This window comes from Aulonocara sp. 'chitande type north' Nkhata Bay, linkage group LG3 (genome assembly GCF_057382095.1).
Source record: "Aulonocara sp. 'chitande type north' Nkhata Bay isolate Kocher_YH1m ecotype deep benthic linkage group LG3, A_spYH_male_GT1.1, whole genome shotgun sequence".
Taxonomy (NCBI): domain Eukaryota; kingdom Metazoa; phylum Chordata; class Actinopteri; order Cichliformes; family Cichlidae; genus Aulonocara; species Aulonocara sp. 'chitande type north' Nkhata Bay.
This window is the reverse complement of record NC_141346.1, coordinates 49,540,785-49,561,572: the sequence shown is the minus strand read 5'-3', so window position 1 is coordinate 49,561,572 and position 20,788 is coordinate 49,540,785. Positions and strand designations below refer to the sequence as shown.

General features: G+C 38.2%; 2 protein-coding genes and 1 long non-coding RNA gene across 5 annotated transcripts; all 3 read right to left on the bottom strand.

The window, feature by feature from the left end:
- Positions 1-2,221: 2,221 nt before the first annotated feature.
- Positions 2,222-5,256, bottom strand: LOC147336010 (uncharacterized). 3 transcript variants are annotated; one of them, XM_086284729.1, is made up of 6 exons: positions 5,123-5,256; positions 4,674-4,818; positions 3,350-3,400; positions 3,099-3,176; positions 2,897-2,950; positions 2,222-2,712 (listed from the first exon to the last, which is right to left on the bottom strand). In XM_086284729.1, exons 1-6 carry the CDS (start codon positions 5,155-5,157, stop codon positions 2,527-2,529), a joined length of 549 nt encoding a protein of 182 aa, XP_086140855.1. In that variant the 5' UTR covers positions 5,158-5,256; the 3' UTR covers positions 2,222-2,526. The 3 variants fall into 3 exon arrangements, with proteins under 3 accessions (XP_086140855.1, XP_086140845.1, XP_086140864.1); XM_086284719.1 differs by having other exon boundaries at positions 4,674-4,821; positions 5,123-5,254; XM_086284738.1 differs by lacking the exon at positions 3,350-3,400 and having other exon boundaries at positions 4,674-4,821; positions 5,123-5,255.
- Positions 5,257-8,064: 2,808 nt separating this feature from the next.
- On the bottom strand, positions 8,065-9,079 carry LOC147336009 (uncharacterized). The gene is made up of 3 exons (XR_015127393.1): positions 9,040-9,079; positions 8,754-8,902; positions 8,065-8,648 (listed from the first exon to the last, which is right to left on the bottom strand). It is a non-coding gene; the product is annotated as an uncharacterized LOC147336009 (long non-coding RNA).
- A 1,100-nt stretch (positions 9,080-10,179) lies between these two features.
- Positions 10,180-11,575, bottom strand: LOC147336008 (uncharacterized). The gene is made up of 4 exons (XM_086284752.1): positions 11,512-11,575; positions 11,271-11,406; positions 11,089-11,142; positions 10,180-10,925 (listed from the first exon to the last, which is right to left on the bottom strand). Exons 2-4 carry the CDS (start codon positions 11,397-11,399, stop codon positions 10,650-10,652), a joined length of 459 nt encoding a protein of 152 aa, XP_086140878.1. The 5' UTR covers positions 11,400-11,406; positions 11,512-11,575; the 3' UTR covers positions 10,180-10,649.
- Between the last annotated feature and the right edge of the window lie 9,213 nt (positions 11,576-20,788).

Here is a 20,788-nt window from a genome sequence, read left to right as displayed (position 1 = left end):
AGGAACAACAGAGGACAAACACTTGTCTTCCTTTAACCCTTTCACATATGAATTATGACAACCTCAATCAATTTTTTTTTCTTAAGTATTGTTATTCATCTTTAGGCATGAAAACAAGATTTTTGAACTTTTTTTTAACATGTACTTTTCAAAGAGTTTTTTACATGTCCACTTAGGTGGACAACACTGGCTGACCAGTGGGTGGCAGGGTATGGAGTGACACATCAGTGTCCAATGTAGTGGTTTATGTGCAAGTATACTGTCAATAGAAAATTGTACTTAGTAGTCAGTATAATCTTTTAATAATATAAGTTTACTTGTGGTAGGATACTGCATGTAATCATTTGTGTTTAGAAGTATATAGTTGGTGGTATATTGAAAGAATGTCTCATCCTAGGAGGTCTGTAACATTCCAGGGTGTTCTGGCATTCACCCCCACATCCTAGGAGCATGGGAAAGGTCGTACCTTCTTTTATTGTTTTACGGTAGGATAAACGTAGCTGTGTCAGTTTTAGTCTAAGTGCCTTTTATACATTTAGATGAACTGTTGGATTTTCCAGACCAGCAGGTTTAGGGAAGTCGTTTATGGGGTCACACTTTGGCACACACACACACACACACACACACACACACACACACACACACACACACACACACACACACACAAATACATATACACATCCACATTCCAATGTAAGGAACAAACACCCACTGATGTATAAATAAAGACCAGGGCAGTCACAGAGTCAGTCACAGAGCTGCGAGTCTCAGAGCCCTCACTCTCAGTGCGAGTGCTCTGTGCTGCCCTTGTATACAAGTAAAACTGTGTTTCTCCTCTCTGATTCTCAACTGAAAAAGTGTTTAAGAATACATCTCTTGACATATACCATCAACACTGACACAAATACAAGAAAACAGCCTTTGAATAGCTGTCTACTGTAGTGACTGCTATGTGTGAAAGGGTTAAGAAGTACATTCATAAAGAGGTAATCTATGGAAACACACTGGTTCACCCTCTGGTAGAGAAATCAGTCTCTCTGAAACATTTCCATAAACGAACGTATGGGGAATGAATGAAATGAGCTTTTTAGGTGAAACCAGTCCCACAGTGATGAATGAAACTTCTCTGGATTCTTCTGTGGAAGAAACTGCCAGATACCATCCTGGAAAATGTTTAACAAATACAAGACCACTATGTAAATGACAGTTATGTTAAAAGCACATATTAAGTATTGTTGCTCACCTTTGTTTCTAATAATGTCACTTTTTTTAAAAATCGTATCCTGTCAGCTCTCATGGGTGAAATTTGTCTTCGAGGGTCTGGGAGCAGAAAAAACTTTTAAGGACCTTTGATTTCTAATTCAGTTCTTCTTTAAACTATTAAGGATGAAGCAACAATGCTCCTCTGAAATCTGTGTTAAACAACAACAAACTTAAATTACATATTTATTATAGATGCATTGAAGCTAATCAGGATATTTACTGTGAATCTGCGAATAATCATTTTACTCGTAACTTAATTAACTAGCAAATGAATTAGTCATGAAGAAGCTAATATTTGCAGTTAATAAAAGGACAGGTAATGTTTTGTTGCAGGGAGAGAGTGCGAACAGTTGTCTGTGTACATGTGTTAGCCCTGCAACAGACTGGTGACCAGACTCTTGTCGATTGTAATGGAGTCAACTGGATCTGCTCTCCCTTCCCAGTGCATGCACCTGCCGCAGGGAAAGCAAATTCTGCTGGGGAAACCAGTGAGAGTAGATTCTGGAGTCTTTCCATGCTCTTCTTAGTGATCCTCAATCTGAATGAGTCATAACAACCTTCAGAACAAACTAGCAGTAGTAAAAGGCCACTACAGGCCGATATCTATTGGCTGATTTCCACTAATAACACCCATTACCCACTGTTGGGCTGGACAGAGGTAAAATAGCAGGAAAGTGAGTAAATAAATAGATAAAAATAAAATGAAGAAATATTTGATTATCTAAATACTTTGGACATATAAACAAATATCTAAAAATGGATTAATGATTCCATCATTTATGCTTGACCTGAAGGACTTATGATCAAACCATAGGAAGCAAAAAACCCTGTCATCATCTTTGTTGTCAGTAAATAGGGGATTATGATACAGTTTCTACATATATCATCTCTGATTTTTTTTCGTTTTTACTTTAGGGTTTGACAAAGGAAGCACAAGAAAAATTCTTTACATAGCACATTTATTTAGAATGCATAGAAACGTATAATGTCTAAATAAAAGAATCACTGGCCAAGATCAGTAAAACAAAAGAACTCCCCAGTTTACTACAACTTTGTGCCAAATTAATATAAAGAAGTCACATATGTATAACTTGAATGTAATGTATGTTTTTATGATTTAGAAACAACAAAAAATGGTTTTCATAAAAACTAAATATGCGCAAACTAGAACAGACATAGAGACAGAAATGTAAACAGTTCAATTTGTTGTTTCTTCTACAGTTTTATGAAGCTGCCCATCACACCCAGTTTCTTTCCTGTTCTCTATTCTTGTAGCAAAGTCATCTTCTTGTCCATGTAAGTTCGGAAGTTCTTCATAAAGTGCAAACCAACCTTAATTACTTCCTTCACTGGTGGATAATGAGCTAACATATTCAGTTCTGACTGATGAATGTATTTCTCAAAAAATTCATCCAATACTGTTGCTGCCATTTTGAACTCGTCCCCTCCCTGAATGAGAAAAATAAACATTTTAGCACAAATGATATAACATTTCATTCCATTTGTTGTCCATTTGCAGTGTATCAGATGCCTGAAGGTATGCTGATGTTACTGTAGGCTTCGAGTTATTAGTTTTATGAATTAAAGACTTTCTCAGTTAACATGTGAGTAACTTTGAGACTGACAGACCCACCTTCAGCGTTTCCTCTTGTTTTACAGCGCTGCTTAGGGTTTCCTGGAATAGTTCCTGAATATTATCCAGAAAAAAACAGAGCATGGTGAGTGTGACGGCTGCTGAAGAACACAATGAAAACGACAGCAAAAGAAGAGCATTCTTACAGGAAGAGATTATTTATGTCAAACTAATGAACAAAGGTTATTAAATATTAATTTACCATTTGATCCTTGTGGGTCAGTGAACTTGAAAGATCAAATAGTTTTGTGATTGTTTCCTTTCTATATTTGTCTTCTGCCTAACAGAAAAAAATAAGAACATTTAAATTTACCATATTATTCTACATTGTATGTAATGCAATCAATCACTGTAGATGGTGTAAAGTAAAATGGATTTGTTAAGGTATTTTTTAAACTCTTCATTTCTGCCTACACACAGCAGATTTTAAAACTTAGAGACTGACTGACCCACCTTCCATCTCTCTGCTTCTTTTATTGCTTTCTTCACCTGCTCAAGCATCATCTGTGTGACCCATTGCAAATAAAGAAAAAAATTCAGCAGCTAATGAGCTTGTGATGACTTAGACCAGGGGTCGGCAACCTGCGGCTCTTTTGTCCTTATACTGCGGCTCCGGGTGGTTTGGGAAAATAAATTAGAAGTATTTAGCTGAAGTGTATGTTAATTGTATTTAGTTCTTTTTTTTAACTTGTAGTTCTAAATTGGAAGATTATTGTGATATTAAAATATAAAAATAAAATTAGATTTTATTATTTTTCATCGCTCAAAATAAGCGTCACACTCGCGGAAGCCGGTGTACCCGCCGAAACGTCGTGCATTTATCGAGACTTTCAACCCCAGGAAGGCTAATTATGGATCTTTGGATCCACATTATGTCAGCAACTATTCTTCACCGTGAACTATGTTAAAAACAAACACCGCCCACACCTCACAGATGACAGCTTACAGTCCTCCGTAAAGATGAAAGTGACCTCGTACAGCCCTGATTTGCAGACGCTGTGTGCGGAGGTTGAGGAGCAGAAATTCCATTGTAAACATATCACGACAAACCTGCTGCTTTTCAGCATCTCTTTATTGACCACTTTTCACACACGATTGCTGTACGCATACAGCCAGCTGTAGCTTTTCAGCTCACAGCCCGACAACACAAGAGCAAAGAGAGCACAGACTTTTAAGGTGGCAAGCCGTGATTGCGGGTGCCGCTCAGGTGCGTCCGCCTCCCCTGCAGCGGCGCTGCAGACCACGCCCCGCCACACACATTAACCAGGTAAAATACATATTTAGGCATAATTTTGCAAATATCTATTTTCCATTTTTTAGCAGCATAGTGTTTTTTTTTTCCAATTATTTTTTAAAAGTCAGGTCAAGGCTCCAAAAGCCCAAAGGCGATATAAGGGTGGCGGCTCACAACAGTTTTTGTTTGCTACATGGATCATTTTAGTCCAGCTGGGTGTCTTTCCTTTTGTTATATTTCTTTAAGAGTTCAAAATGTGTTAATTACGTAAATAAAATGTCATTTTCTCTGTAGCACTTCATGGATTTCATAAGCAACACGCCTTAGTTGTTCACACAAAGCATAAAGGTAAAAAACAATATATACAGTGTTATCTTCATTTTAGATGTCAAAAAGTATTTGCGGCTCCCACTGTTTTCTTTTGCGTGGAAATGGATCTTTGGGTGTTAAAGGTTGCTGACCCCTGACTTAGACTGTATATATACAAATAAGTGTGTAATTGTTGAATCATAAATGGGAATTCAGCAAAAATTAATTCATCACCTGGTCTTGGGTATAGAGGGAACTTGCGACTGAAACAAGACACAGCAGAGAGAAGATGAGTAATAAGCCTTTGTTGGCTAAAGCTGGTCCCCTGGTATTGGAAAAGGCTGCTGCTGCCATCGCTCTTAGAACTGGAACAAACTCCCTGCTTAAAAAAGTTGAGATGTCATAGACATTTGGAGTTAATAAGTAACTGAATATATATATATATATATATATATATATATATATATATATATATATATATATATATATATATATATATATATATATATATATATATATATATATATGTATATATATATATATATATATATATATAGAGAGAGAGAGAGAGAGAGAGAGAGAGAGAGAGAGAGAGTCAACATGCTTTTCCACGTTGATTTAAACTTATTCTGTAAATATTAATCAAAATAAATCATATTTTTGTGTATGATGACTCCTCTTACCTGCTGTGCGAACGTAAGAAGAGCTGCTGTACCATACAGGTGGAGAATGAAACTATAATGAGATAACATGCCACAGATGCTTTATATACAGTGCCTCTTAACTCATTTGCATCTTATGAATGTGAGCAGCCCTTTCACTTTTGTTTTCATGAAAGTAGTGTTTGTCTAGTCCTGTTTATAGGAATAGAAGCCCATCAGTTATTGTTATGAAATAACATATTGTAAAGACACGTTTTTCTACTTGATACTCTACCAGTGAGCTTTTAGGTTGACATCGCGACATGGGCGGTTGCCCAGGGCGGCATCGTGGTGGGGGCGGCATCATGGCATCGTCAAAAAAAAGTTGCTGCCACCCATGCTGCCCTGACATCATAAGAACAACCCCAGGTTTCTCTTCAGCACTGTAGCCAGGCTGACAAAAAGTCAGAGCTCTTTTGAGCCAACCATCCCTTTAACGTTAACTAGTAATGACTTCATGAACTTCTTCACAAATAAAATTTTTATCATTAGAGAAAAAATTACCAATAATCATCCCGCAGATGTAATATTATCTACAGCTACTCTTAGTACCATTGATGTTAAGTTAGACTCTTTTTCTCCAATTGATCTTTCCGAGTTAACTTCAATAATTACTTCCTCCAAACCATCAACGTGTCTTTTAGACCCCATTCCTACAAAACTGCTCAAAGAAATCCTGCCATTAATTAATTCTTTGATCTTAAATATGATCAACCTATCTCTAATAATTGGCTATGTACCACAGGCCTTCAAGCTAGCTGTAGTTAAACCTTTACTCAAAAAGCATCTCTAGACCCAGCAGTCTTAGCTAAATATAGGCCAATCTCCAACCTTCCTTTCATATCAAAAATCCTTGAAAGAGTAGTTGTCAAACAGCTAACAGACCATCTGCAGAGGAATGGCTTCTTTGAAGAGTTTCAGTCAGGTTTCAGAGCTCATCACAGCACAGAAACAGCTTTAGTGAAGGTTACAAATGATCTTCTTATGGCCTCTGACAGTGGACTCATCTCTGTGCTTGTCCTGCTAGACCTTAGCGCAGCATTCGATACTGTCGACCATAATATCCTATTAGAGCGATTAGAACATGCTGTAGGTATTACAGGTACTGCGCTGCAGTGGTTTGTATCATATCTATCTAATAGACTCCAATTTGTGCATGTAAATGGAGAGTCCTCTTCACACACTGAGGTTAATTATGGAGTTCCACAGGGTTCAGTGCTAGGACCAATTCTGTTTACATTATACATGCTTCCCTTAGGCAGTATCATCACAAGACAGCATACATTTTCACTGCTATCCAGATGACACCCAGCTCTATCTGTCCATGAAGCCAGGTAACACACACCAATTAGTTAAACTGCAGGAATGTCTTAAAGACATAAAGGCCTGGATGGCCGCTAACTTTCTGCTTCTTAATTCAGATAAAACTGAGGTTATTGTACTCGGCCCTGAAAAGCTTAGAAATATGGTATCTAACCAGATTCTTACTCTGGATGGCATTACCTTGGCCTCCAGTAACGCTGTGAGGAACCTTGGAGTCATTTTTGACCAGGACATGTCCTTCAACGCACATATTAAACAAATATGTAAGACTGTGTTCTTCCATTTGCGCAACATCTCTAAAATTAGAAATATCCTGTCTCAGAGTGACGCTGAAAAACTAGTTCATGCATTTATTACTTCCAGGCTGGACGACTGTAATTCATTATTATCAGGATGTCCAAAAAACTCACTGAAAAGCCTTCAGCTAATCCAAAATGCTGCAGCAAGAGTCCTGACAGGGACTAGAAAGAGAGAGCATATTTCTCCTGTTTTGGCTTCCCTTCATTGGCTTCCTGTTAAATCCAGAATTGAATTCAAAATCCTGCTCCTCACATACAAGGTCTTAAATAATCAGGCCCCATCTTATCTTAATGACCTTGTAGTACCATATCACCCTATTAGAGCACTTCGCTCTCGCTCTGCAGGCCTACTTGTTGTTCCTAGAGTATTTAAAAGTAGAATGGGAGGCAGAGCCTTCAGTTTTCAGGCCCCTCTTCTGTGGAACCAGCTTCCAGTTTGGATTCAGGAGACAGACACTATCTCTACTTTCAAGATTAGGCTTAAAACTTTCCTTTTTGCTAAAGCATATAGTTAGGGCTGGACCAGGTGACCCTGAATCCTCCCTTAGTTATGCTGCCGGGGATTCCCATGATGCATTGAGTTTTTCCTTTCCAGTCACCTTTCTCACTCACTATGTGTTAATAGACCTCTCTGCATTGAATCATATCTGTTATTAACCTCTGTCTCTCTTCCACAGCATGTCTTTTATCCTGTCTTCCTTCTCTCATCCCAAGCAGTCACAGCAGATGGTCCCGCCCCTCCCTGAGCCTGGTTCTGCCAGAAGTTTCTTCCTGTTAAAAGGGAGTTTTTCCTTCCCACTGTCGCCAAAGTGCTTGCTCATAGGGGGTCATATGATTGTTGAGTTTTTCTCTGTATCTATGAAGCGCCTTGAGCTGACTTTTGTTGTAATTTGGCGCTATATAAATAAAATTGAATTGAATTGAATTGAATCATGCCAGCGCATTTGGGGGATTGCATGGTCATTGATCGGTTTTCTATTGCCCATGTGCGGGGAGTAAAGGCGCCCTCTGTTTGCGAAGTGCGCCTGCTGCTTGCCACACAGGGAGGAGAGGGGCAGGGGTTTTCTGGCTCGCTGGAGCAGCATCTTCAGCTCGCAAAATAAAACAATGATGAACAAATATCAGTCATATTTGTCTAATATAGATGTCTATACTAATAATTTGTTCTGTTCCCTGGTCAAATGATATCTGGTCCAAACAGGTTAATATTGTGGTTTGATGTACATTGAAGACCTTTATCAAATTATATCACCACTTGAAGCAAACATCTTTGTATGCAGGAATTTATTGGTTCATGGATGGTACATTACCAATACAGACACTTGTATAACTAATACACATAAGAAGACATCACTAGAATCCAATACAAAGACAAAAATGCAAAATCTGTTTGCAAAACATGGGAATGATATTTGTCTTTTACTGTCAACATGTCATGCCAGTATTGCAGACGGCACCTCTGTGTTTAAAAAACAACGTAAGTTGACAAAACATGATGTTGCAGAGTTTCAGCAAAGAAAACAAATCACAATTCAGTAATGGTAAAAGCAAAACAAATACATGTCCCATCCAACAACAAAAAACAATGATGCTAAAGTCTAAAGCATAGCTAAATGCTCTGCTTAAAATGTATTTATTTTAAAGAAGTTAGACAGAAACGTTTAAAGTTCATTCCGTTGAGTTTTAGGTTGTCCTTCATTTCTTTCAAATTCTTTTTCCTTTCTTTCTAACAGCATCTTGGATTTCTCAATGAAGTGAATCAAGTTATTTGTGAAATCCATCAGTGGTGGAAAATCCTCTGAAAATGATGATGTCTTTATTAGTTCCTGGATAGACTGAAGAAACTGTAGTTTTTCATCAGCTTCTCCTAAGGTGGCCTTGATTTTCTGAAATTTGAAAAAACAGGATGCATCAGTTGCCTAAGAACTACATATTAACAACTGTAAGTGAAGGAAAAAAGGTATAGTAACTTATAGTGACTTTAATTTTACATTCAAATATTCCTCAGTTGTCTGTGAATTTGCCTCATAAACCAGGGACAGCAGCAAGAAGATGATTACAGCTTTGGTGTTTCTGACACCAGTCAGTCCTCTGCTTTTGGAGACGCCTGCTGCTGCCATCACTGGTGAAATAAAAACTTCTGGAGAGAAAATGACAGTAAATAAATGAAATGATGAATGAAGAATTAAATGTATGTTTCCTGTTTTATGTTATTAATATATTGTATAAAATGTATTAACTATAAACCATCTTATGATGCAGTTTTGCTGATCTTACCTGCCTGCTGAAAGGAGAAAGAGCGGCTGCACGGTACAGGTGTAGACTGAAAACACAAGGGATTCAAACACTACAAATACTTTAAGTGAGCTGTGCTTTCTCTTTCATTTCACAGATGTAATATGATCCACTTTATGGAAATTAAGTCCCATCAGACTGTTAAACAATTGAAGAATATTCCATATATTAACAGCAGCCACGACAGAAGCATGTGGCAGAAAAGGGAGGAGTTTAGGCATGTTACTCACTGTAACGTTTGTGTACATGAACAGAAAAAGCTAGATGGTTTTCCTGGGATTATTTTACAAACTGCCCTGAGACTGGGTTTGCTTAACACATGGACTGCTTATAAAGACAAAGAAATGTTTTTTTACACATTGTAAAAGACTATACAAATGAACAGAAAGCAAATGTAATCCAGTGTTAGAGCCAGCATCACTTTTGTTAAAAATGAGACCAGTTCATATTCCACTTTTCCAATAATTCCAGTTTTCAGTTATTCATTTAATATTCAAATAATCTTTATCATATGATCAATAGTATATCTTAACACTAAAATAGACACTACATATATTGCAACATTAGCATGAAGTAATATATTTATAACCTGGTAACTATCTATGGAGATACTAGTGTTCATAATGTGATGCAAACACTGAAAACAAAAGTATAAGAAGTAGAAGTTTTTGCATCTATTTGTTTCTGTGTTTCTCACATGTTATCATTTGATAATGATTGCATGTGTTGTAGGTTTGCACACTGCCAATTTCAGCAGTCAGCCACAGCTGTCGTCTTTTCTTGTGAATTTCACAGTTTGTAAAAATAGGTATTTATTACAACTTTAATGTCTTTATTCACAGACAATGATTCTTCAGATATCCTTTAAAATAGTTCATTTTACTAATTGTACTTGACAAAGAAATGTACATCTTTGGTGGTTGATGTTTTCATAAAAATCATAGATTTAGTCTACAATATTCCTGTGCTTTTAGTCCGGTAGCATTAAAGGGAACTTGACCAGATAGTTCATTATCCTCATCACCTCATTGAAGTATAACTAGAAAACATAGACTGGCCCTTTTATTTCAGAATGGCAATGAAGGAAAGGATATATAAAACATAGAGTATATTAACGAGTTAGTCAAAAGCAGCTAAACAGCTGATTGATATTCTCTCCTTTGTGGGTTATAGAATTTAAATTTGGTGAGTCAGTAAACAATGGACACCAATCAGCCACAGATGCCGTACTTCCTTCTGGGAAAAAAGGCAAAACTAAAAGCAAAGGATAACAGTTTTATTAACAATTTTTATTCACATTAAAGTATTTTATATAAATCAATAATAACTATCAACTACTTCACACACAAAATCCCCATCATCATTGGTTTGTACTTGCATTACAATTTTTTTATAATGAAGATAATGATAAAAAAAAAACTTGACAAGTTATTTTTTCAGGTCAAACACAAGTTTACAGTTAGCTTTATTCAGCAATTTAAAATATCAAGGCCACTCTCAAGGCAAAAACTGAAACTGAAACTGCACGGTATAAAGGAGAAGATTTACAAACACAATACACACAATATAAGAGACGGATGTAGACTAATGTGTTACAATTCATCTTTATGTTTCTCTAGGCGTGTTAGCCGCTCCATCACAACATTTAGTTTCTCTTCATAGTCCTTGATTTCTCCAGCTGTCGTCTCAAGGTATTTGTCTATGTACTTCTTGGTGGCTTTCAGGAATGTTTTCAGGTCATTCATTAAATCCAACACTGGTGGAAAATCTCCCATTGTTGTATTTAGAGTTTCAGACAAAATGTCCATTAAGTGCATAAAATCATCATAGAATAGTGGAATATAGAATCTGTCTAACTTGAGATTATCCTGGAGGAGAAAATGAAACGAGACAAATGTGTAAAAACTACTTTTATATTCTTTTGGAGGGGGGGCTTTGGTTGTTTAATAGATTTATAAATATTTATATTAGCAGTTATAGACATTCCACATTACTCATTCATGAGCACAACATGGACAGAGACAGACTCACCTTCCTTGTCACTGCTGCTTGTTGTAACTTCTGAATGTTTTCTTTCAGTTCTTCCTGCAAATCCAGATAGAGAATGTCCACAAGCAGCCATGTGAAACATGTGAAGGCAAACAGTGTAACAAAATAAAACTACAACTGGCAGATCAAAAAATATAGATAGAAATATATCACAATCATTTTACCAGTTGGTCCTTCTTTATCAGTGAACTTGAAAGGTTGACCAGAACCAACAGGGTGAAAATGATGAACAAACCCCTGATGGTTGTGACACCACTCACTCCTTTGCTTCTGGATAAGTTCACAGCTGCCATCACTGTTCTGGGGAAAAAAAAAACAAAGCATAAAGTACATTTATAAATTTCCTTCTTAAATCTTTAAAGTGAAATGTTTTAATTTGAGTGGAAATGTTGTATAAAAATCTACCTGCAATATCCTCTTATAGTACAGTGTTGCTGGGGTTTTTCCACCTGCTACAGGGGAACTGATGAATGATAATACAAAGGGCTCACACCACAAAATGCTTTATATGCTTCTAGTGTCCCCTCCCCCCTTCCCCATGACACAGCTTACCTGTGCGTGACTTGGCTTGTCTGTGGGTGTGTCTGTGTGCCTATGTTCTCTAGAAGTGGTAATATTCACTTTTGTTTTACAGGAAAACGCGAACTTCATTTCCACAAAGTTTAGTGCATGCAATGCCGTTATTTACCTTGAATTCTTAATAAAATGCTTCACATTCCTTAAATCTGTCTTTTGTTATTTTCTTTTATATGCACAGTGGGTTTGTCAAGGTTTTAATTTTAACACTAGCCAAAGTCATGTTTTCCTGTTCAGTGTGAGTTTCTTGTGTTCATGGTTAGTAGTTATACATTGGATTTTCCCCTGTCTTTATTTTGATGGTCATCTTTTGTGTCTTCGGTTGACTTTTGTCTTCCCCTTGTGATTGTCTGCATTTATATCCATTTCCCCTCTTCCTATCTCTGTGTGTGTGTGTGTGTGTGTGTGTGTGTGTGTGTGTGTGTGTGTGTGTGTGTGTGTGTGTGTGTGTGTGTGTGTGTGTGTGTGTGTGTGTAAATAGCCCTGTTTTCCTCGCTTTTGTTTTTGTGAACTTATAGTAGCTCGCTCTAACAAATGTGATTTCATTTTTATTTGTTTAAATCATATCACCAGTGATTTCTGTCCTACCTTAATTTTCAGGAGAAATGTCTTCTTTAGATTCAATACCAAAGGTCAGTGTTCTGTTATATTTAATATAAAATGTGATTACTTTAAAAAGATATAATTCTTAAATATGCTCTAGTTGTGCAGCAATGCCTGCATGTGGGTGCACTGGCAAATTTAATGTCAGTTGGCCTTCGTCACCATGTACGTCCACATTTAGTGCAATTTATATTCTATCATAAGCGGTGCGAGGATGTACAAACCTGCTGACATTGGAGTTGTACAGAAGGCACTGTGAGATCTAACTCTGTAGAAGAGAACAAAGATGGTTCATAATCCACAGAAGCTTTTAACGGAGACTGACCTGTAGCCAAAGAGGTTAAAAAGTTGTCAGCAACCAATCCAGGGCAACTGAGTAGGCCAAGTGGAAGGGTTATAGGTTGGGGCTGCAGGGCGGCCTCAAGCTCTTGTCTAAGCCTCTCTGTGTGCCCATTGGTTTGGAAGTTGAATCCACAGCTCAGGCAGACTTTGGCTCCTAAGGAAGAGCAGGAAAAAACCTTCCAGGCTTGGGGGACAAATTGAGGCCCCCTGTCAGAAACTATTTCTGTACGGATTCTGTGGAGTCTGAAAACATGGTTTACTAAGATTTTAGCAGTTTCAGAAGCAGTGGGAAGTTTATTGAGAGCAATGAAGCGGGCAGCCTTCGGGGATCTGTCTATAACCAAGAGGATGACAGTCTTACTTGAATGTGGGTAGACGGTTTCAGCAACGTGGCAGCTCGAGATGTGCTGCTCTTTCTCCGGGCGCAGATGGAACAGGCCGTGAGATAGTTCCTCACATCTTTCTCCAGATTGTCCCACCAAAAATAGCATCTAAGTAGAGAAATAGCTCTGCTTACCCCCGGGTGGCAGGCAAACTGTGCAGTGTGCCCCCAATGGATGACGGCAGAACAGGTTCCCTAGGTACATGGGAATATTTTTTCCTTTTTAGTTTAAGAAGCACACTTTCTGAACCCTTTATAACTTAGACGTGTGTCGCTCAAGCTAGCAGCGCCCCATGAGAAACAGGACGAATGTTTACATGTTCACGGGAGTTTGCACCCTTGGCAAGTGGACTGAGGTATGTGATGCAATGTGATCTGATGTTATACGTTTACTTAACTGTGAAACACCTTGATGCCGATTAAGCAGCCTTTTTTTTTTTTGCTTTATTTAAGCAGTGACTGTAAATCTCAGAATTACTTAATTTTTTTCTTTAAATTTACCTGATTTAGTTTAAGCGCATTTGTTGATGTTGCTTATTGTTAAGGTTCAAGGGGACTGTACAGGTATCAATTTTTTCTTATTTTATAGTTTTCACGGTGCTCAACGATGTCCAGAGAATGAGCCGTGTTTGGTGAGGAAATAAATGGCTGCACCCGTTAGAGACTCTTCTGTTGTTCTTGATGCCAAGGGCTGCTACACCTGTCATTCACAGCCACACTCACACCAGATGGCAACGAGTGGAGGAGAGCAAAAGAAACAAGCACTCACACAATGAGAGTTGCCAAGGCCATAAATCCTGCGTCAAGAACTGCGGACATATATGACCAAAATATAACGTTACAACATAGTAAACTGCAGTCATGTAATATGAAACTGTTACATTTTATCCCATCAGGCTGAGCGTGAGGAAGGAGTGAACTTCGGTTCTGAACTGTCGAGTGAATACTTGAGCCTTATGGACCAGTTGATCGCACTGGTGAAGAAATCTGCAAAAGTTTTACCTGATGGTTTTCCTCGAGTTGATACATTTATGGAGAACATTAAGAATTCCGTCAAGGAAAGTAAGGCTAACATTGACAGGGAGAATGAGGAGTTGGGTGAGAAAATAGAGGAAAGTGAAAAGAAACTGGGACAACTGAAAAGAATTATTGAAGTGCTCGAGGAAAAGCAAGCTGAATTGTAAATTTCATGTCAGTCATTTAATTTTTCTCTAATAATGCATCTTTTATATCTGTGGTTAGTTTCTATTTCATATAGTACAGCTTCTCTTAACTTCAGTTTAACTTTTTTTAGAGCTGTCATTCTTCTTTACTGTCTGATATAAAAAAAAGAAAAACCATTTCACTATCAGCTACCATTGTGCGCAGACTCATATGTGCTGATGACAACTTTTAAGAATACATTTCCAGAAGTTACTTATTTTTCTGCCATTACTTAAATATAGAAGTGGAAACAATGTTTATGTAAACTGCAAACTGCCACACAATAAAGACATTTACCTACTACTGTTATTGTTTCTATTCTTCAGCAATAAGATGACAGACTAATAACCTCCTCACATTCTTGTGAAATGCAAGTATGCCCTCACCAGAAAGTTTATGCTGATGTTTATCATATAAATGATATTATTATTATTATTATTATTCTTGTTGTTGTGAATGTTTTCATCATTTATTTATTCATTTATTTTTTATGGTAATTTGCAGCATTCATATTTTTGCATTGAATTGGGCTAACCACATCTGCGTGTCAATAGCACAGACATCTTTATTATGAAAGCCATAATACTGGCGTTATTTGTCCATGATGTACATTCATAAGCATCATGTTCCATCTATATTTATACACAGCAAAATCTCCAGTGTTAAATTAACACTAGAGAGTGTCTATATGGGTCCACTGGAAAATAACTCAAAATGTTAGAAATATTCCAGTGTTAGAAAACCAGCACTGCTTAGTGTTAGCCATTGTTAATCTTCAAAACTGACTGGGTTACTTTTAAACATATAACACTGTCAAAAGTGTTAATTTAACACTCAACAGTGTTGTATTTAACACTCAGAGGTGTGGACCCATATAGACACTCTCTAGTGTTAATTTAACACTGGAGATTTTGCTGTGTACCTTTACTGGTTTCCTGTATTAATGGCTTTTATACATTTCACGTATTTGTGTAGCCAGACTTTACTCTCAGTAGTAGCATCATTAGCGGATCACGCAGAGCTCAGGCTTGCTTTCCTGAGTGTAACCCAGGGTTATTTTATTGGCAATGGTATTTTATTTTTATTTTATTTTAAATGTTACTGTGTGTTGAGTGTTGAGTTTACCAATGTACCGTGAACGCACCGCAGCGCTGATAATGAGAAGTCCCTGCTCAGGGTGAGATGATTTTTTACTTCATTGCATCTGTCTGCACGGAGCAAGATGCACAAGCTGTTGTAGAATTTTCAGTACTGTAACATGTTGAGCCACACTATTTACTATAAAGTCATTGGTTAAAGCTAAGAAATAGCTCTAGTTGCATCTTTAGCAGGCCAGTGAAAGATCTGGAGAAAATAAGAGCTTTGTTAGATACAGATAAATAGATTACATTACTTCGTTATTCTTTAAACCAGATGAAGAGATCTTTTATCTAGTTTTGTATTTCTCCATAATGTGTAATTTATATTGACCCTAAAATATTAAAGAAAAAAACTCAGTGGCAGTGTTTTCCCTTTTAACAGGAAGAACCCTCCAGCAGAGTCTTGCTCAGGGACAGGCAGCAATCTCCTGCAAGATGTTAGGGGTGAGGAGAAAAAGAAAAGAGCAGAGGATAAAAGACCCTATGGGAAAGAGCCAGAGTTCAATAATAGCAACTAATGATTCAATGCACAGGTGGGTTTTTTTATGGTGGTAATGTGTTATGAGGTCTTTAATATAAGATGAGACCTGTTTATTCAAGACCTTGTATGTGAGGAGAATGACTCTAAATTTTAGAGATATTAGAGGTTTCTGATGGTCCTCAGGTCCAGTCAGTGATGAGTTTGATTATATGCAGGTTTGACAGCGAAGGTAGAAACCAGAGACCCCACAAGTAGACAGAACTCTTAACCCTGCTCATCTTAAACACAGGAGAAAAGTGAGTTGCAACACAAAAAAATATTGTCACAACAAATCACGCTGACAGCTTTCACCTTTAAAATGGTATGTAAATAGTTTACATAGATTTGAGTTATTTCATTCCAGTACCTGAAGTTTGGGATTATAGAAGAAAAATAAAATTATTGATTCTATTGAAATTGATGCAGATTTTGTGTGTTGATGATTTAAAAGCAGGCCTGCAAGATTGGAAATAAAAGCGCTATAAAATACTTTAATTGAGAGCAAATATAAGGTGAGCTTCTCTAGATTACAACGGGCTTCTGAGGAAATTCACCTACCTAGGACGCTGACCATATCAGATGGTAAGTCCTGTTTTTAAAAGGATTGTAGCGATTCAATCCATTTCAAAAGCAACAAGAATTGTTTTTATTTTTGGAATGATGTAATATTGCTGTCAGTGGATATTTAAATTCATGCGCGGTTTTCCACTATCAGCAATGATTGGTACGATTGCATGTGACTGGATAAATGCATGTGATTGGACTGTGGCTGGACTGATGATGTGGACTAAGTGTGACTGACTTGAAATTGAGAAGACGGTAACTATTTTAGGATTAATCAATGCTAATGCCTAATAAACCCTAAACAGTGAAAAAAGGGTGGATGTGTGTGTTTTTGTTTGCTTGTTTTTGCAGGAGCAGGAGGATGACAGAGACCAGAGGAGGGGAGACTGGAGGTCCACATGAGTGTGGGCGGGCCTTGCAGACCTAACCCTTTAGATAGCACTTTTCTGTGTTACTGATTTTGTGTGGAGAAAACTGTGTTTTCCTGGCTGCTTGTTGGTTACAGTAACACACTGTATTGTTGGCAAATGTTAAATGCTACAGGAGGAAAATGTGTATTCAATGTGAAACACATACTGTGTTAAAATCAGTATCACTCCTTTCACAGACAAGGAGGGTTGACCACATGATTTACAGCAACACCTCTGGAATCTGTTGATCCAGGCCCGACCTGCCAGGACAAACCGCTGGCTAATGTTTTTTTTCCCTCTCTAAGGGTTCTGGCATCACTCAGGCAGACATGAGTGAAATGAAGACGGTTGTGCAGTGATTACAGAACATCTTAGTGTGGGGCTCATTATCATTGTGGTGGGGCGTGGTCTGCGGTGCCGTGCGGACGCACCTGCACGGCATCCGCAATCACGCCCGCCGTGTTAAAACACGGGGACTCAGGGGTTGGTGGTGGTGTGGTGTGGTGTGAATCTAATAAAGTTGGCTCTGAACGGCGCTCCGTGGTCCCGCCGTGCCTTATTCATGCCACATTGGTGCCGAAACCCAGGAGGCGGCACGGCGGGACCACGGAGCGCCGTTCAGAGCCAACTTTATTAGATTCACACCACACCACACCACCACCAACCCCTGAGTCTAGTGATGGGACGTTCTGTATCGAGGCTTCGGAGCGTGTGTCGAGTAATGGAGGGGGCGTTTCCGCGAAGCGCGTATCGAGGCTTGCCTCATTTATGGGAGGAGCTGAAAATGATGACGTCCGAAGCCTCGCTGCCCGGCTGTACCACGTGACTGGTTCATGAAGTGGTTCGAACTTTGCCGCGAGATATGACAGCGATATAAACCCCTCAGACTTCATTCAAAAATGTGGGTGTTTGATGTTGAGTTGCGGTTAGTGAGAGTTTGGAGACAGTTTGGAGGTTTATGAGAGTGAGGAGAGAAAGTCAGGAGAGAATGGAGCCAGCTAAGAAGAGGAGGATGTCCTCCCCTGTGTGGGAACATTTTGCTCTTATTCCTCCCAACAAGGTATGTAAATTTCTACAGAAGATGTATTTCCATGATACTGATGGTGCAATACAATTTATGTTGAGCTGTCTTGACTTTTGTACAAGGTGAAGTGTTTGCTATGTGCCAGGGAGCTGGGATATAACAACAACACCTCATCCATGCTTAGGCACTACAGAGCTTTGCATGAGAATAAGGGGGACACCGATTGTGGAGCAAGACCAGGTGAGCCATCAAATGCAATGATAATATAGGATGCAGTAATGTTACTAAATGATATAACAATATTATACAACTGTTATAAGTTACGTGTGTGATATTTATATTTGTGCTTTATCTTTATTGTCTTTCCTCAGGAGAACAATCTCAAATAGATGAAGACCTGGTCAGCATGGTGATTGAGGACTCCCAGCCATTTAGCATTGTGGAGGACAAAGGATTCAAAAGATTTGTTAAATCATTAAATCCCAGCTATGTTCTCCCCACTAAAAAGGTCATAAAAGCAGTGAAAATTTTGTTTTTACAGAATAAAATGTGAACAGGCAGGACTGAGGCTCAGTGTAGCTGTTCATACCTCAACGTTACAAAAGCACAACTACTGTCCACACCCCAACCACCCCTCACCTCACAGTAAATGATCATTTCCATTTCAAGCATTTCCAAATAATCATTTCCCATACTGCCACTATAAATATACACAGTATACTGCCATCACTACAATATACATGTTTTACACACTCCTTTTGTTGTTGACATTTACAGGCTGTGTGCAAAATGCCACACTCTTCAAATTCATGCCAGCTATTATTTTTACGTCCAGTAGGTGTCCTGCTAGAGCAAATGAAGCTTCATGAAGCTTCGCGTTGGGGTGAACCAATTGGATGAAAAGCTTCAGTGCTTCATGGGGCTTCATCTGCCCATCACTACCTGAGTCCCCGTGTTTTAACACGGCGGGCGTGATTGCGGATGCCGTGCAGGTGCGTCCGCACGGCACCGCAGACCACGCCCCACCACAATCATATCATTATTCATTTTAAGGTGTTGAGCTCAAAGTGTGAAAACAAGTGAGTGACATTACTTAAGATAAGTTACTGGTTACAATAGTTTTAATTAAACACATGGGATGATCCATGGTTTGGGCAAATTATGGTAACAGTAGTGTTTTAATGATTTGGGGAAATAAACTGCATATGGCACACTTTTGTCTGTGGTGTTGGATGCCTTATTACGCTTATAACCTACAGTCTTTATCTATCATAAAAATTTGCTTCACGATCTGAAACACGTAAGTGTGTCAAATATGCAAACAGCTAAGAAATCAGGATGGGCTAAATCGTTTCTTACTGCACTTCTGTTAGGCGACTGAATAAAAACACAAAGTCAGCAGTCTGGCTATGAATGTCTTTAATGTTTCCCAGATCAGAATCACAGCATACACTGTATAATAACTTCTAAAGTAAACAGAAATATCATCACCTCATTTATTTATATAATTTTACTTAACTTTTTTTAATAATCATCTTTTTTTTATTCCATTATTTAACATTTTTCTTCATCTCAAGTCTCGAGTTTCTGAGTTCAACAAAGAAAGTAGAAAGAAGACAACAGGTGCAGATTTGCAATGGACACCAAGCTGAGGGTTTCTCTGTGGGTGTCACTGTCTCTGTGCACGTTTGACACTGTGGACGTGACACAGGATCATCCAATCATCATGTTTTGCTTTGCTAACAGTTTTTGAGTGTTGAAATAAAATAAATCCAGCAGTTATACCACAGAAAGGACAAAGTGTGGCTCTAACAGCTGTTGAACACACACAGACTGTGATGTTCTCCACACGTCACCCATCGCTCTGCACTTTTCCAGCATCCAACTGTTTTTCTGCTACATAACATCACTGCAGGAGAAAAACAACGGACAGACAGACAGACAGCACAGTGTGACACGAGCAGGTCAGACCACCTGTGTGATCTCATGAGTCTGTGAGGATATGAGGCATCTTATGGTATCAAAGCCCTGGAGTCTGTCAAACATGGCTACATGTAAACACTGCTACATGTTAGGTGAGCTAACATTTAACTGACTGCACTTTTTTCAGTCTCAGTTTAGGTCATTTATGTCCTTACTGCGAATCACTGAAAGGCAAAGCTGGCTTTTATCGCTCTGATGTTACGCACATCATGCAGCACAGATTCATCTCTGATCACAAGACTCATATTTCAAAATAAAAGCGAGCTAAGGCTTGAAAAGAGGACGACGATTTTATGACAATCGCAGAGAAAAGAGCAACGAAAGGATTTAAAACTTGATGAAAATGTTTTTTCTCACTGAAAACTAGCAAATCCTAATAAACAGCATGACTGGCCCTCTGCTGTGAGGGGGCTTCAGTGGAGATGACTTCTGCTACAGCGACCTTCCTGCTACAGGATGGTCACATGATAACGATCAACGTTATGACAAAAATAAAATAAATGTTGAAAAAACAAAGACAAAACTGATCGGTGGTAAGGATGAACTCATTTGAAACCTCTAGCTAACGGCCATTTTTTTCTTCTCATTACAAACTGCACCTGTTGTCTTTTGTCATCACAAAATAAGCATATCATTCATTCACTCCAAAAAACAAACAAACAAAACATAAAGTAAGATAAGATAAGATAGAACTTTATTAATCCCTCGGGTGGGTTCCTCTGGGAAATTCGGTTTCCAAAAAAGCACAGCACCGACAGAAGTTACAGTTACAGAATGTTATATATATATATATATATATATATATATGTACACACACACACACACACACACACACACACACACACACACACACACACACACACACATAAATACAGAGACAAATATAAATAAAATATACGAAGGGGATAAATAGAATAAATAGGAATAAAAATAAAA

Coding starts and splice junctions, on each gene's coding strand:
- LOC147336010 (XM_086284719.1), bottom strand. CDS start 5,157: ATGGTACAGCAGCTCTTCTTACGTTCGCACAGCAG. Junction 3,177..3,349: donor AAGAAGCAGAGAGATGGAAG/GTGGGTCAGTCA, acceptor TTTTTCTGTTAG/GCAGAAGACAAATATAGAAA. Junction 2,951..3,098: donor TGACCCACAAGGATCAAATG/GTAAATTAATAT, acceptor GATAATATTCAG/GAACTATTCCAGGAAACCCT.
- LOC147336008 (XM_086284752.1), bottom strand. CDS start 11,399: ATGGCAGCTGTGAACTTATCCAGAAGCAAAGGAGTGAGTGGTGTCACA. Junction 11,143..11,270: donor TGATAAAGAAGGACCAACTG/GTAAAATGATTG, acceptor CTGGATTTGCAG/GAAGAACTGAAAGAAAACAT. Junction 10,926..11,088: donor AAGCAGCAGTGACAAGGAAG/GTGAGTCTGTCT, acceptor TTTCTCCTCCAG/GATAATCTCAAGTTAGACAG.